Source organism: Danio rerio, chromosome 17 (assembly GCF_049306965.1).
Source record: "Danio rerio strain Tuebingen ecotype United States chromosome 17, GRCz12tu, whole genome shotgun sequence".
Taxonomy (NCBI): Eukaryota; Metazoa; Chordata; class Actinopteri; order Cypriniformes; family Danionidae; genus Danio; species Danio rerio.
The window spans coordinates 50,112,501-50,127,598 of NC_133192.1; the positions used below are offsets into that span (position 1 = coordinate 50,112,501).

The window sequence follows — 15,098 nt, forward strand, 5'->3', positions numbered from 1 at the left end:
TAAATAGTATCGAAAGAGGGCAGCGGAGGGGCTGGGTTAGTTAGTGTTTCTGTGTGGAGTTTGCATGTTCGCGTGGGTTTCCTTCTGGTTTCCCTCACAAGTCCAAACATGTGCTGTAGGTGAATTGAGTAGGCCTAATTGTCGATGTATGTGCATGTATGTGAATGTGTGTGTATAGGGGTTTCACAGTGGGTTGCACTTTGGAGGGCATCTGCTGCGTAAAACTTATGCTGGACAAGTTGGCGGTTCATTCCGCTGTGGTTATCCCAGATCAATAAAGGGACTAAGCCGAAAAGAAAATGAATGAACGATCGCATATATAAATTTGTTTTTGTTCCAGTCACATACATTAAATGTTTAAATATCTATGAAATATATGGTACTGCTTATATTATTTCACCATCTGTACACCAAAATAAGTAGTGAATGTGCGTGTCCGTGCATGGGGCTGTGTCGGTGTAGTAATGTGGGCTTGTGTGGCTACAGTGCCAGGGCTGATTTTTAGTCCCAGTCCGCCCCTGCTTTCAGGTATAAAAAATTGTACCACTTGTAACTTTAACAACGATTCATTTTATTAAATAATTTTGATTTTGATCATTCAGTTACTGTTTTTGGATACTGTTAGACTCGGGACATTATAAAACACTTTATTTTAGTTGCATCTTTTTTTTTTTAGTGTGTTTATAGATTGTTATGCATAAAAATACTTACAACACATGCAAATACAGAAATGCACTGCGAATAGTAACCACAATGCAAATGTATGGAGATGCAAATAGAAAACATTAATTCATCAATCTCTGACTAAACGTGCATGAAAATACTCACAACACGTGCAAATACAGAAAGGCACTGCAAGTAGCACAGGAAACAACGAAAATCTGTCGGGGGACCCCAGCAATTGTATATATTGTTTATTAGATTTAATGGAGATGTACTCCCACTGCAGAATCATCCCAGTTGATCTAACATTATAAATTCTTTCCAAATAGAGATATGAAGTCATCTGGTGAAATTGTATTTATATCGCAATATATATCGCAAAATAAAAAGATATCACAAAGTTAGAATTTTCCAATATCGTGCAGCCCTAATTTACATACACCTTTATCATTGAAGAATCTTTTCACCTTTGTTTACACTTGTTTTTTCTATGAGTTTTTTTTTTTTTTTTTTTGCAGTAGACATAAATGACTATACACTGTAAAAAAAAAAAAAAAACTCTTATTGTTTTAAATTTGAGTTGAATTAAATTAACTTTTCTACTGATCTCAATTTATATCAATCAAACTGACTAAAAATATTAAGTAAAACTTTTCATAACTTTTCATAACAAAATATTGAAATTTCATTAATTATTAAATAAGGTTAAAGCAACATATAAAGATTTGCTGTCATGACTTTTTGTCATCTCATTTTTACGGTATATAAACGCACCAATCTCCAGTTTCCATATAGAGTCTTTACAGGTGGCCTGGTCATCAGCTTCCCCACCAATCAGAATGGCCGTTTCAGGATCACTCAAACACATTGCATGGCTCCAGCGCTTCGATGGACAGTCTGAGAAATACATAAAATGTGAGAGATTTTGAATAAAAAGAACAGCCCCACTACAATGCATTCAAACAATATACCCTCACCGGCCACTTTATTAGGTACACCTGTCCAACTGCTCATTAGCGCAATTTCTAATCAGCAGATCACATGATAGCAACTCAATTAGGCATGTAGACATAGTCAAGATGAGCTGCTGCAGTTCGAACCAAGCATCAGAATGAGGAAGAAAGATAATTTAAGTGACTTTGAACGTGGCATGGTTTTTGATACCAGACAGGCTGGTCTGAGTATTTCAGAAACTGCTGATCAACTGGGATTTTCCACACACAACCATCTCTAGGGTTTACAGAGAATGGTCTGAAAAAGAGTAGGCAGTTCTGAGGGCGCAAATGCCTTGTTGATGCCAGAGGTCAGAGGAGAATGGCCAGACTGGTTTGAGCTGATAGAAAGGCAACAGTAACTTAAATAAACCTTCATTACAACCGAGGTATGCAGAAGAGCATCTCTGAACACACAACATGTCCAACCTTAAGGTGAATGGGCTGCAGCTGCGGAAGACCACACCGGGTGCCACTCCTGTCAGCTAAGAACAGGAAACTGAGGCTACAATTTACACAGACTCACCAAAACTGGACAATAGAAGACTGGAAAAACGCTGCCTGGTCTGATGAGTGTCGATTTCTGCTGTGACATTCAGATGGTAGTCAGATTTTGGTATCAACAACATGAAAGCATGTATCCATCCTGCCTTGTATCAGCGGTTCAGTCTGGTGGTGGTGGTGTAAAGGTGTGGGGGATATTTTCTTGTCACACATTTGGCCCAATAGCACCAACTGAGGTACAAATGTCAATGCCAGAGCCTACCTCAGTATTATTGCTGACCATGTCCATCCATTTATGACTACAGTGTACCCATCTTCTCATGGCTACTACCAGCAGGATAACGCACCATGTCATAAAGCGTGAACCATCTCACGCTGGTATCTTAAACTTCACAGTCATCAGAACTCGATCCAATGGAGCACCTTTGGGATGTTGTGAAACGGGAGATTCACATCATGGATGTGCAGCCACCAAATCTCCAGCATATCGTGATGCTATCATGTCGATACGGACCAAAATCTCTGAGAAACATTTCCAGTACCTTATTGAATCTATGCCACGAAGGATTAAAGCAGTTCTGAAGGCAAAAGTGGGTTCAACCCGTTACTAGTAAGGCGTACCTAATAAAATGGCCGGTAGGTGTATATGTATTTAAATATATATAAAAATTAACATGGTTTTCAAAAAGTAATGAAAGAAACATGATCTATAATATGTAAAATCAGTATTGCTTATCTTGACAAGCAGAGGAAATAATCCTATTTTCAAAAATGTCAACCGGTTATTATAACACTCAAAATATTAACAAACACATTGACTTCCAGCTGTGCGCAGTAAAAAGCACTCTAACAGTGATTTATTAATCACATCAGTAAATCAGCAACTAAGTGAACAGCTTAATCCGATATAACATTAAGATTCCATGCATGCAAATCAACAATTATGTACAGTATAATCTCGAACAAAGAGATGAGTCTTTACCAGCTCTGAAACTCTTCACACGTTTGACAGCCGTCTCGTCCTCCAAATCCACCGCAGACATTTTACACAGCTTACGCTTCTTTGGGCTCGAACCTGGGATTGGATCCTTAAAGCTTTCCAGTTCTTCAGAACTCCAAACATATCCTTTTATGCCTATAACAGAGCGCCTTGGAGTCTTATCCTTCAAAACAACACAACAAAGAGTTAAATAGTTTGGATATAGAGTTGATGGATGATTTGATGAATGAGTCCTCACCATTGGCCACACACCCTGAACATGCAGCAGAGCATTTTCCTGGGTCTCCATTCTGCTTTTTGCAAGATCCGCGCAGCTGACGCTTCCTTCTGGAGGAGATCTCTGGCTGATCTTTATACACAGACACACAACAGAGAAGTCATGATCGCTTCATCACAAGTCATGGCTTAAGGCGCTCTGTAAAGCTCAAGTCTAGAAAGAACGAAATCTAATCAGTGGTTTTGTTAGCATCGACCTCCTGTTCAATGAAGAACAATGGCTCCTTTGAGAGGTTTGTGTTTTGCTTGTGTTCGAACGAGGTTTGTTATTACTATGACCGACTTGTTACAGAATTGCGAGTCCATTTCAAGCATTTCCAATCCTTTTCCTTAAAATTGTTTGATATAATTTACAGTAAACTGAATTTATTAGAGGCAGCTCAGTGGTTAGTACTGTCGCCTCACTGCAAGAAGGTCACTGGTTTGAGTCCCAGCTGGGCCAGGTGACATTTCTGTGCAGAGTTTGCATGTTCTCCCCGTGTTCATGTGTGTTTCCTCCGGGTGCTCTGGTTTCCCCCCAGTCCAAAGGCATGTGCTATAAGTGAATTGGGTAAACTAAATTGGCCGTAGTGTATGAGTGTTTGTGTGTAAGAAAATTGTTTGTTTCCCAGTACTGGGTTGCAGCTGGAAGCGCATCTTCTGTGTAAAACATGATGGAATAGTTGGCGGTTCATTCCGCTGAGGAAATCCCCTGATAAATAAGGCAATAAACCGGAGAAAAATTAATAAATGAATCTATTGTTGTGTAAAACGCTTAAATGTGATTGAAAACATTTGATTCAGTAACTTATTGTTGTTTAACTTATTGTTAAACTTTCTAAACCACGAGATGCTAACCTCAAACCATCTAAAACGGAATTTTATGAAATTATTGTTTTTAAAAACTAAGATTAACATCACAGTAACACAGTTGACAAATAATTAATCTACTTTTGGTTTATCATAAACATGCTCTAAATATATTAGAGAATAATGACGACATCCCTTAATGCCTTCTAGAGGTTCCCTCCAGAGGAAGTGACATCATTATGCAAGTCACATGCTTTTTCTGACAGAGCTTTACAGATTGTTAAGCCTTTTTATAACTGATGTAACGAAGTTGACCAGGACATCGGGGAAGCAGCAAAGATATTTTTTACCCAAATTAAACAGAAAATGAACGTTTAATGCGATGATTTATTTCATTTAGCTGAGTAAACACTTAGAATATTAAAGACCTAATAAATTCTTTATAATTGAAGCTGAATGTTTGATTCAGGAGGGGAAAACAGCCAAAATCGAAATAGTTGCAGTCTTTAAGTTAATAATTTCCAGATATCCCAAAATACACATACAATCATTGAGTCTGATTTACTAACCATGTATGCACACAAATTTATATTCATATGTTTTAATGATTTTATGTTTTATCATTTTATACAGTTATTTTATAATTAATTCAGCTCAGCAATTGTCAGACCAATTAGACGGGAAGATGTACTTTTTCTGGACTTTCTACAAAATATTGTAAACAATATTTTGGCCCCATTGTAACAAACACCATAATGACTTTTAGAGCAGTGGAGAAAAACAATACATTACAAAAATAAATGGCACCGACAGACCCCCTTATGGCACAATAGGAACATCAAGTCCGTTTCTAAACCATTTACATCAGAACAGTGGTCAAAGCAGGGAATAAAGACTTTGGCTGACATATGGAATGACAATTGCATGCGTAGTTTTCAGAATATAACTGCAACATTTAATGTACCAGCATCATCCTGTTTCTTATTTCTGCAATTGCGCTCTGCCCTCAGAGCATATGGAGTCCCTTGGGGATCTGCTCTCGAAAAACATCCAATACTTCGCTGGTTTACTAATACCTCTTTACAAAATGTTGTTTCAGGTATCTATAACCGCATTCTTGAGGCTAACCAAAAGCAATTCTCAATACCAATGATTTGGGCTAGTGAATTATCTGAGGAGCAGATTGATTGGTAGACGGTTTGGGAAAACATATTTTGTTCTTCTAAAAAATCCAAATCACCAGTTAATACATTTTCAAGAGTTCACACTTAGCTGATGATTGATAATGAGGCTAGTTTGGCGTGCTGTCCCGGGAGAGAGCCCTAAGCTTATAAGATCCTCGAGCCCTAGGCTCCCTCCCATTGCAAGGCGAGAGGGCAGTTTGAGCTCAGGTAGATCTCGATGACTCCCCCTCTTGCTTATTGTAGCTAAGTGTCAGATATGGATGTTGAAGGTGTACTCAGAGTTTAGCTAAAATATTTTGGATTAATTGTTTAGAGTGCTTGTTTTTGAACTGTGGGAGGAAACCGGAGGACCCGGGGAAAACCCACGCGGTCACAGGGAGAACTAGCAAACTCCGCACAGAAATGCCGTCTGGTTTGGAAAGGAATTAAACCAGGAGCATTCTTGCTGTGAGGCAACAGCGCTAATCGCTGGCCACCGTGAAGCCCGTTTGAAAGGAGGGAAAGTAGGGTTGGGTGAAGGGTTTTTTTGAGACAAAGATATTGAGATGAGAAAAGTCTGGCTATTTATAGTGAGTTAAGGATCGTCTGATAGGTTAATCAGTTATTAGCTAAAGTTGGAACAGCTGTGAACAATCACAAGCACGTGATCCTCTCGAAATTTGTTTATGAATAAACTTCACTTAAGTTCTGTCACAGATTGTACTGGACACCAAAGAAACCTTTTCTCTGTAAATTATCCTCCAGTCCCAATAGCAGTTTTTGTTCTCACCAACAGGTTGGAAAATTTTTACATATTGTGTCGGAATGTGAAAAGGTGCATAAGTTTTGGAAAAAAAATTCAACAATATTTTCTGAAATTTTAGAAAAAGATATACCAGTTGTGCTACTTTTAAATGATGATTCCAGTTTGGGTTTGACGGAGCAACAAAAAAAGGTCTGGTTGGCAGGACTAACGGCTGCAAAAAAGATAATTGTGCAAAGATGGCTCCCTCCGCATACTTTATTTATTCGGCAGTGGCTATACCAGTTTTATGATATAGTATTGTTAGAACTTTCAACAGCCAGAATAAATAAAGCTAGAGCCTCAACTTTTGATGCGTGGAAAACGGCTGCGGACAAACTGGCAGAAAGACTCATGGATATGAGGGAATGACGCTCCAGGGATAGACGAGTCTTCGCTGAGGCCAGCTCCCACCGCAGTCACTGAAGCTCTGCACAAGACTTTTGGCCAGCGGAGAAATTAAAATGGTCGTGCCCAACTGAGTCTGGTTCTCTCAAGGTTTTTTTTCTTCACTCCTATCAGGTGAATTTTTTTTTCCCTCTCCGCTGTCGCCTCTGGCTCGCATGGTTCAGGATTGGTAGAGCTACGCATCGATGAATTTGCTCTTCAGTGTTTGAACTCTCAGTAATGATTAAATCACACTGAACTGAGCTAAACTGAACTGAACTGAACTTAAACACTAAAACCTGAACCACACTGTTCCAGTTACTATGACCTTTTATGTGAAGCTGCTTTGACACAATCTACATTGTAAAAGCGCTATACAAATAAAGCTGAATTGAATTGAATATTAGACATTAATGTGCAACAACTTTGAATCTCTAGATCTCTGATAGTCTGTGTGGATGTCTATTTACTTTTGTTAGTGTATGACTATGTGCGTATAGATGTCTATATGTACATTTTTTTTCTGTTATTTGTCTTGATTGCAATGCTATTGTGGGATGGCATGGACTTTGGCACCGCTGGGGGTTGGGGTGGGTGGGGGCGGGGTGTTAAGGAGTGGATCTTTTTTTTGTTTATTGAAAGAAAATTGTAAAAATGCTGTGACCACTCACATGTAAAATCAATAAAAACTTAATCACAAAAAAAAAAACTAATTCAGTTGTAACCATAGAGAATTACTGTCATTAAATAATTTCATTTTCAAGCATTTGTGAATAACTTTTGATTTAACATCAACACTTAATTGCTCCATATTGCAATACAACATAATCACATAATATCAATGCTCTTCCACATTTTTAGCTATTATCACTGTCCTTATTTCCACTTTTGGTATAAGATTGCAGAAGGACTGTTTGACTAGAAATGAACAGTATTTTTACAATCATACTGATAATGTTTAATCTTTAGGCAAAACTACAGTTTGAACCGACGTAGTTAAAAAAACGTTCTTTACAGAATCATAATGTAGATATTCTAACATTTATATTACAACATTATATTACAACATTTATTCTAAAATGTAATAATACCATTTTAGTCTTAGATTGGAATTTAAAATATGAAAACTTGTTGAACATGAGAACACTAAAAAACACTTTAAAAAAAGAAAAGGAAAATGAATTCCAACTCCCTATCTTCTCACATCATGAGTGCCGCCGCTGCTGAGAAGAGTGCTGGACGGGTTGGAGGACTGACTCAGCGATGAGCGTTTCCTCGTCATCCGTGGAGTGCTGCTGATAAAACTGGACTTCACCTTTGAGGAATAAATCATTTAAGAACATCCAGGTTAGTAGTAGATGCATGAGAAATGCAAACAAGACATCCATGTGGGACCTGAAGAATACCTGTCCAGTGACATTGAGCAGGAGTTTGGCATAAACTCCCCTCCTGCCTCTCTGTGCAGCTTCAGCCACAACTTCAGGAGTCCAAACGCCTTGCCAGATCAAACACCTTCATACATAAAGCAGAGTCAAATCCAGAGAAGACAAAATGTCTAATTTCTTGAATTTGCTTTACTTTGTACATTTACAGTGAGTTGAAGGGCTAGTTCACCCAAAAATGCACATTTACTCACCATTTGCGCACCCTCAAGTGGTTACAAAGCTTTATGAGGTTTCATTATTCTGTTGAACACAAATTAAGATATTTTGAAGAAAGCTGGAAACCTGTAACCATTGACATAGCAGGAAAAACAAATACTATGGAAGTCAATGGTTAAAGATTTTTAGCATTCTACAAAATATCTCCCTTTTGCGTCCAACTAAAGAAATTAAGGCATACCGGTTTGGAACAAGTGAAGAATGAGTAAATGATGACAATTTTCTAATTTAACTGTTAGCTAAAGAAATTGATGTAATGGCAGATCTTTTGTTTTATAGTGTGATGTAAATACTGTATGAATGAAATACTACTAAAAAAAAAAAAACACATTAGATAAAAATTAATAAATAATAATATGCATTTCTGTGGTAAAGTGAAGAAAAACATCTACATTTCATCTTTTGTCCAATCGCACCAATTTACCAATAAAAAGTTCCTAATGATGCCAGAAACAAAACCTCAGCAGTGTTTTAAACATAGGCCTGTATTTCCACCAGAGGTCAGCAAAGACACTCAATGCATGATAGTTCACTCAAAAAAAAAAGAAAAAAAGAAAAAAAAACTGTCATCATTTACTCACCTTGTTCTTGTTCCAAACCATTGGCGTTGCGAGGCTTTGGGGGCTTAAGTCCCTGATATATTGTCAAAAGCCCCTGATCTTTGGAATATGTTGCACTTAAATAAAAATAGGTTGTATAACATTTATTTTGTTATCTTAAGTACTTAAAATGACCACATACATCACGCGCATTCTACTTAAAGCAGCATTTGTGTCAGGTTGCAACTCTCTACTAGCCGGGCTTCCAGCTAACTCTGTCAAACCTCTTCAGATGCTTCAGAGAGCAGCAGCACGAGTGGTCTTTAATTAACCCAAAAGAGCACATGTCACTCCGCTGCTCATCCGTCTGCACTGGCTGCCAGTTGCTGCTCGCATCAAATTCAAAGCTCTGATGTTTGCTTACAAAGCGACTTCTGGCTTTGCTCGTTCTTATCTGCTCTCACTTCTGCAGATTTATGTGCTCTCCAGAAACTTGCGTTCTGTGATTGAACGTCGCCTCGTGGTTCCATCCCAAAGAGTGAAGAAATCACTTTCCTGAACGCTCGCGTTCAATCTGCCATATTGGTAGAATGAACTCCCTAACTGCATCAGTCACTCGCTGTCTTCAAGAAATGACTAAAAATTCAACTATTTAGTCTCCACTTTCCTTCCTAATCCAAGTGGTGTTCGCTGCAGAGCCATTTGGGCGAGCTGAGCTCCAGCGAGGGGGAGCTTGAGCTCCACCTTTTTTGCACTTCTTCTACGAGTGATGTCACTGGGGGTAGGGTTAGGGGTGGGTGTACGCATTAAAACAGCTTACAGGAGGAAGAGCGAGAGCTCATGCTCCCCCTTCGCTGGAGCTCAGCTCTGCTCAAATGGCTCTGCAGCGAGCACCCTCTCTCCTAATCTGCAATTGCCTCTCTGGCTCCACCGCTAACTGTACTACAAAAAAAAAATAGTGGCACTGTAGTCAAAATCCCGCCACTGCACTGTCATCATTCATTCATTATTTTGACGAGCCAAACTGAATAACTCTAACTACTAATGAAGCTTAATATTTGTTTTCACAGTATAAAATGTGTGTAGTTTTGGTTAAATAAAATAAATAAAATTAAAAAAATGTCATCATATAAATTTAAATACATGCAAATTATTCACAAAACCCTAAATTGTACTAGCTTTCTAGATAAGATATAGATATCTAGACATATTTATTTAGATATGATATAGCCAGTCACATCCGTTTCTGTAATAGTTATCATAAAGTTAATTTATAGCTATATTCTACCCCAATATGCTATGTAAATTGGCATTCAATTATGAAGATTATGAAAATGAATTATGAATTATGAAAATACCTAAGATGGCTGGAAGAACACATATAAAACATTTAGCTTTTGAAAGTGAGGTTATTTTAGCGGGGTGAATTAGAACTTCTTTCGATCCTAGCAACGCCCCTGTTCCAAATCCATTTTAAATTTTAAAGAAAGCTAGAAATCGATAAGCATTGACTTCCATAGTGTTTGTTTTTCATGTCAATGGTTACTAATTTTCTGCTTTCTTCAAAATAACTTATTTTTGTTTTAACGGAAGAACAAAACTCTTAAAGGTTTGGAACCACTTGAGGATCAGTAAACGGTAAATACTTTTCACTATCCTTTTAAGATGACACTTTTACAGTTTATATATTTACTTATGTTGCACTAAAGAAGCATCTTGTATGAGAGAAGCAAATGAGCTCATTCGATAAAACAAAAGAACAGCAATCTAGAGATGAATAGATGATTAAAAAGAAAGCATTTGTGGTTTCTTTTTAAGATTACTTTTATTTATTTATTTTTTCCATCATAAAAATATTCATAAAACATTTATTTACTTTTCTGTTTTAGTAAATAATTGTTTTTAATTTATATCTGATGCATGTGAAGGCAGGCAGCTTTTTCATCTAACATTTATATTTATTTTAGTTTTATTTCAGGTTTCCTACAGGGTTTCTCATTTGTTCATTGATTTATTTATTTATTATTATTTAGTAGTAATAGAAGTAGTAGTAAAATAAAATAGATTTTCTAACGTTGTACAAAAGTTTTGCATTTCAATTTAGACATTTAATAACACCTAATTATGAATATATTGTCTCTAATCATGTATTTTGTGTCTTATTATCAACCAAAACAATTTAAGAAATCATTTTTTTAAATGTAATAAACAAATCTAAATTAATCAAACATTTTATTTCAAAATTTAAATGCCAAATTAAAAAGATTTCCTTGCGGGGAGCTCCACGATCATAATAAAGTCTGAACTTGCCTGGAGTGCGGTGAAAGTGTCCCAATGACCTGTGATTTTATGTCCGGCCCCAGCAGAACCTCCACAGAGATCTCAGAATCGCTGGAGAAGGAGGACGACCATTCTCCTAAACCAAACACTATCAGCTGCTTCGGCAAAGGCAACGGCATCTGAACCTGGTACATCGTACGGCTGACATTTCTACACAGGGATTATTAAAGAGAACAAAACAAAAGCTGCTCAGACAAAGGAAACTGTCAGTAAATTTAAGACTACTGAAAACTATTTAACTGAGTAAATGCGTATTTACTATATCAGTGTTTACAGTAGGTGTCTAAATTCACATTTACAATGTTGTAAATATGGAAAGGCTCTAAACAAACATCATCATTTCTTACTTTCACAAACATTTATCAGGAGTCAGGGAATTTTCTGGAATATCGTGAAATTTTAAAATGTCTAGTCTACTCCAGACACTGAAAGTCTATTCATTTTATAGATTTTTGCCCAAGTCATGCATGAATTGTTATTATAAATCTTACTTCTTATTTATCAAAATATAACTTTTTAAAACTTTAAACGTGTGTGTTAATATGTTGTTTCATCTGTCTTGCCCACTGTTATGGCTAGGCTCTTATTTTTTTCAGTGCTATTTTATTAATTTTCCCACAAGATGTCAAATGCAGTCACCTGTTTGTTAACGAAGTCCCAATGGTCACAAAGGTCAAAAAGAGCATTAGCGACAATGTTAGCTAGCTAGTTGTAAATGAAGATTGTTTTTGTTAAAAACGTAGCCTAGGTAGCATAAGGTGTTGCTGGCAGAACTGTAAAAATGGTAGCCTAAGCTTTTCAGAGGATAAGATTAATTATCATGTTTTAATTAATGTTGTGGCAAGGGTGCAGGCAAATTGAAAAGACTGACCCGTGAAATTAAATTCAATAATTTCCTGTTCAGTTTTTGGGGTTTAGCACTGTACCCCAAACAGATGCGATGTGACAAAACATAATAAAATATAGGCTCCTTTTTTCCATTTGAATCATTACTTGTGCTAACCAACAGTTGATCTTAGTTTTGTACTGAAAACATCTGTGGACAAGAAAAATAATAAAGCTTCAAATGGGTAGATTTTAAATATTATCTGGCTGTTCAGGTCATGGAAATTCACTTAAACTATTTTGTGAGGTAAAAGTGAGGGGATTTGACATTTGGCTTAGAGTGAATTTTAAAATGGACCATCTTGGGCAAAATTTGACTAAAGGGTTCAAATTTAAATAGACGCAAAGAGAATTTCTTAAAGTTCGTGATTTATATTTTGTTTGTATGATTGTATCAGTATTTATCAATTCAAAATAGCGACTTAATTGACGTTTGTTTGCTGACTTTTGCGTTGAATTTGCTGTTACTTCCTTCCTGGTTTACTTCTTTGTTACTTGTTTTCATTTCCACTTCTTCCACAGAAAAGATTTTAGCAATCATGATGGACACATTCAACTTTTATGAATTCAGTAGATTTGGTAATACTCACTGCAGTAAAAGTGTAACAACCCTCAATATATTTGGTTAGCTGAAAGCTGATAGAAGGGATACATTAATTAGGTGATATAGTAAAGTTCAAGTACAAAAGTGCGCACCGAATGAACTGGCGAGGTGCTTCTTTTAAGGACCAGATGGCATAAAAGTGCACTTTGCCCATGTTGATTCAGGATTGACCAGCGAACTCCCTCTGTCCAGTGTTGTGCTGTCTGTGCGTGCGCGTGGGCAAAAGACTGATCTTTTCGAAGTCCCGCGTGAACGCGCTAACATTTATCACCTCATGTGCCAAGCGATGACCAATTAACTCTCAGATAAAAAAAAAAAAAAAAAAAAAAAGATTGTTTATAAAGCGTCCCTTTCAGTATTATGAACAAGCAAATAATCAATTAAAAGATGTAAATAAATAATTAAAAATGTGGGCATATTTTGTGGGAATGGGTTAAATAGGCTAAATATTTATACCAAAGGGGCCCAGTGTATTTTCCGCTAAAAGTAATACTAAAATAAGTTATTTGTTAAAACGGGTTAATTAATTTGTTTCCAAAAATATTAATACAATACACTAATTAATATTCTGCAATATGTGGTATTAACCCCCTCCAAAACAAATAAAAAAAAACTAAAGACATACCATTATTTTTGCTATACATCTGTTTTACTGCATATATTTCTATATTTATCTTCATTATAAGATATAAGATTTATAATTCTCTCACCCCCCCCCCCCACACACACACACTTTTATCCTTAGCGACCTACAAATGAGCATAAAAGCAGTCATTTTTTATATAACTAATTTTACATTAAAGTATTAAATTGAAACTACTAAAACAGCAAACAACAAAAGCTACCAAAATGACAGAAAAAATATGTGTACATATATTTATTCCATTATTTTATAATTCAGTTTATTTTAGGCTATTCAATTCCTTATCATTATAATATATTTACTTACATAATGCTTGTTTTAGTAAATCTATCACTTTAACTGTAACTGTTATTTAGTTTTATTTATTGATTTTACTTTGGAACAAACAGAAACACAGTTCATTACGTTTTGCAATTACCTTTTTTTCTTATTAAATAAAAAAAATCAACAAACAAACAAATAAATAAATAAATTCATTGACCTGTAAAGTACAAAAGATTATCCTAAATTATTATTTTTAATTGTTTCTTGCACAAACTCCAATGATTTCATTACAACTCTAAATCCTGCATTCAGCTCATTGTTCATCTTTTTATAAGTTTTTTTATTCATAAGTTTACATTTTGGAAAATACGTCAATTCATTTTTTTTCAAAACGTCAAAAATGACTTTTAATGTATAATCTTATGTAATGACCCTCAGTTTTTTTAATTTATTTATTTTTTTATTTGAATTTATATGAGAAATTACGTATGTGACATTTGCTGTAAAAAACTCAAAACATAAAATCGCATAGAAAGCATATGGTAAAATTATATCGAAACTTTTGTTTATATTTTCCAGAACAACTAACCAAAGAGTTAGGGGAACAGAATGAAGGAAATGAAGGAATGAGGGAAAGAAACATATGTTATGGATGTGACAAAAAAGTCTGCGGGTTTACAGTATACAACATGCTTTGTAGAAATTCTGCGAATTAAACTGCACAACCCAAAAGAAACAATGATGATCAAAAAGAGAAGCGTTGGCTCACTTCAAAACAAAAATGGGTAAAAAATATTTTCACATTTATAAGGAAAAAGTGCCATTATGTGACAGATGTAAAATTGACACTTGTGTGAAATAAAATATAATGGTTTTAAAACACTGACAGATGCAATTTTGGGTATTTGTAAAGTCCTGTAAAATACTTGCTTACACAAAAAACCCAAAACGGTTTCCGTATTTTGGTGAAAACTTAATTTTTTTCATGGCAAGGTTGACATTTGCATGGAATTGCTCGTTTCTCTCTCTCTCTCTCTCTCTCTTTAAAATGTATTATGCAGATTGTAACACCAAATATGTATTTTTTCTAATCTTTTAAGTTTCTGCAATCTACAGCAATCTTCTGCCCTACCGTTTATTTTTGCTCCAATGTCTGTTTAATGGAGAGAGGACTTTTTCACCACTTTTCTAAACATTATAGTTTTAATGACTGATTTCTAATAACTGATTTATTTTATCTTTGCCATGATGACAGTAAATAATATTTGACTAGATATTTTTCAAGGCATTTCTATACAGCTTAAAGACATTTAAAGGCTTAACTAGGTTAAGTAGGTTAAATAGGCAGTAGACTATTTAAGTAGTGGTGGTGGTGGTGGGGGGGGGGTTACCTTAAAGGGGTTAATTATTTTGTTCTTAAAATGTTATTTATTTCTTTTTTTTAACTAAAAACTTTTATTATTTTTTTATTTAGCCAAAATAAAATAAATTACTTTTAAAAAATATATTATCAGACAACTGTGGAAATTTCCTTAATCTGTTAAACATCATTTGGGAAATATAAAAAAAATAATTGAATAAAATTC

At 35.6% G+C, this 15,098-nt stretch overlaps 1 protein-coding gene across 10 annotated transcripts in view; it reads right to left on the reverse strand.

Moving 5' to 3' along the window:
• zgc:163014 overlaps nt 1-12,843 on the reverse strand; it is a 23,665-nt gene extending 10,822 nt beyond the window's left edge. For 2 of the 10 annotated variants that reach the window (XM_073926836.1, XM_073926833.1), the window contains exons 1-7: nt 12,698-12,843; nt 11,087-11,266; nt 7,983-8,088; nt 7,781-7,891; nt 3,412-3,508; nt 3,142-3,322; nt 1,438-1,560 (exon numbers count right to left, since the gene is read on the reverse strand). In XM_073926836.1, the coding sequence (XP_073782937.1) occupies nt 1,438-1,560; nt 3,142-3,322; nt 3,412-3,508; nt 7,781-7,785 (406 nt within the window). In that variant the 5' untranslated portion in view covers nt 7,786-7,891; nt 7,983-8,088; nt 11,087-11,266; nt 12,698-12,843. Of the gene's footprint in view, nt 1-1,437; nt 1,561-3,141; nt 3,323-3,397; nt 3,509-7,780; nt 7,892-7,982; nt 8,089-8,212; nt 8,265-11,086; nt 11,267-12,591 lie in introns of those variants that run through there. The other 8 variants (XM_073926829.1, NM_001089546.2, XM_073926837.1 and 5 more) reach the window with 6 other exon arrangements.
• Between the last annotated feature and the right edge of the window lie 2,255 nt (nt 12,844-15,098).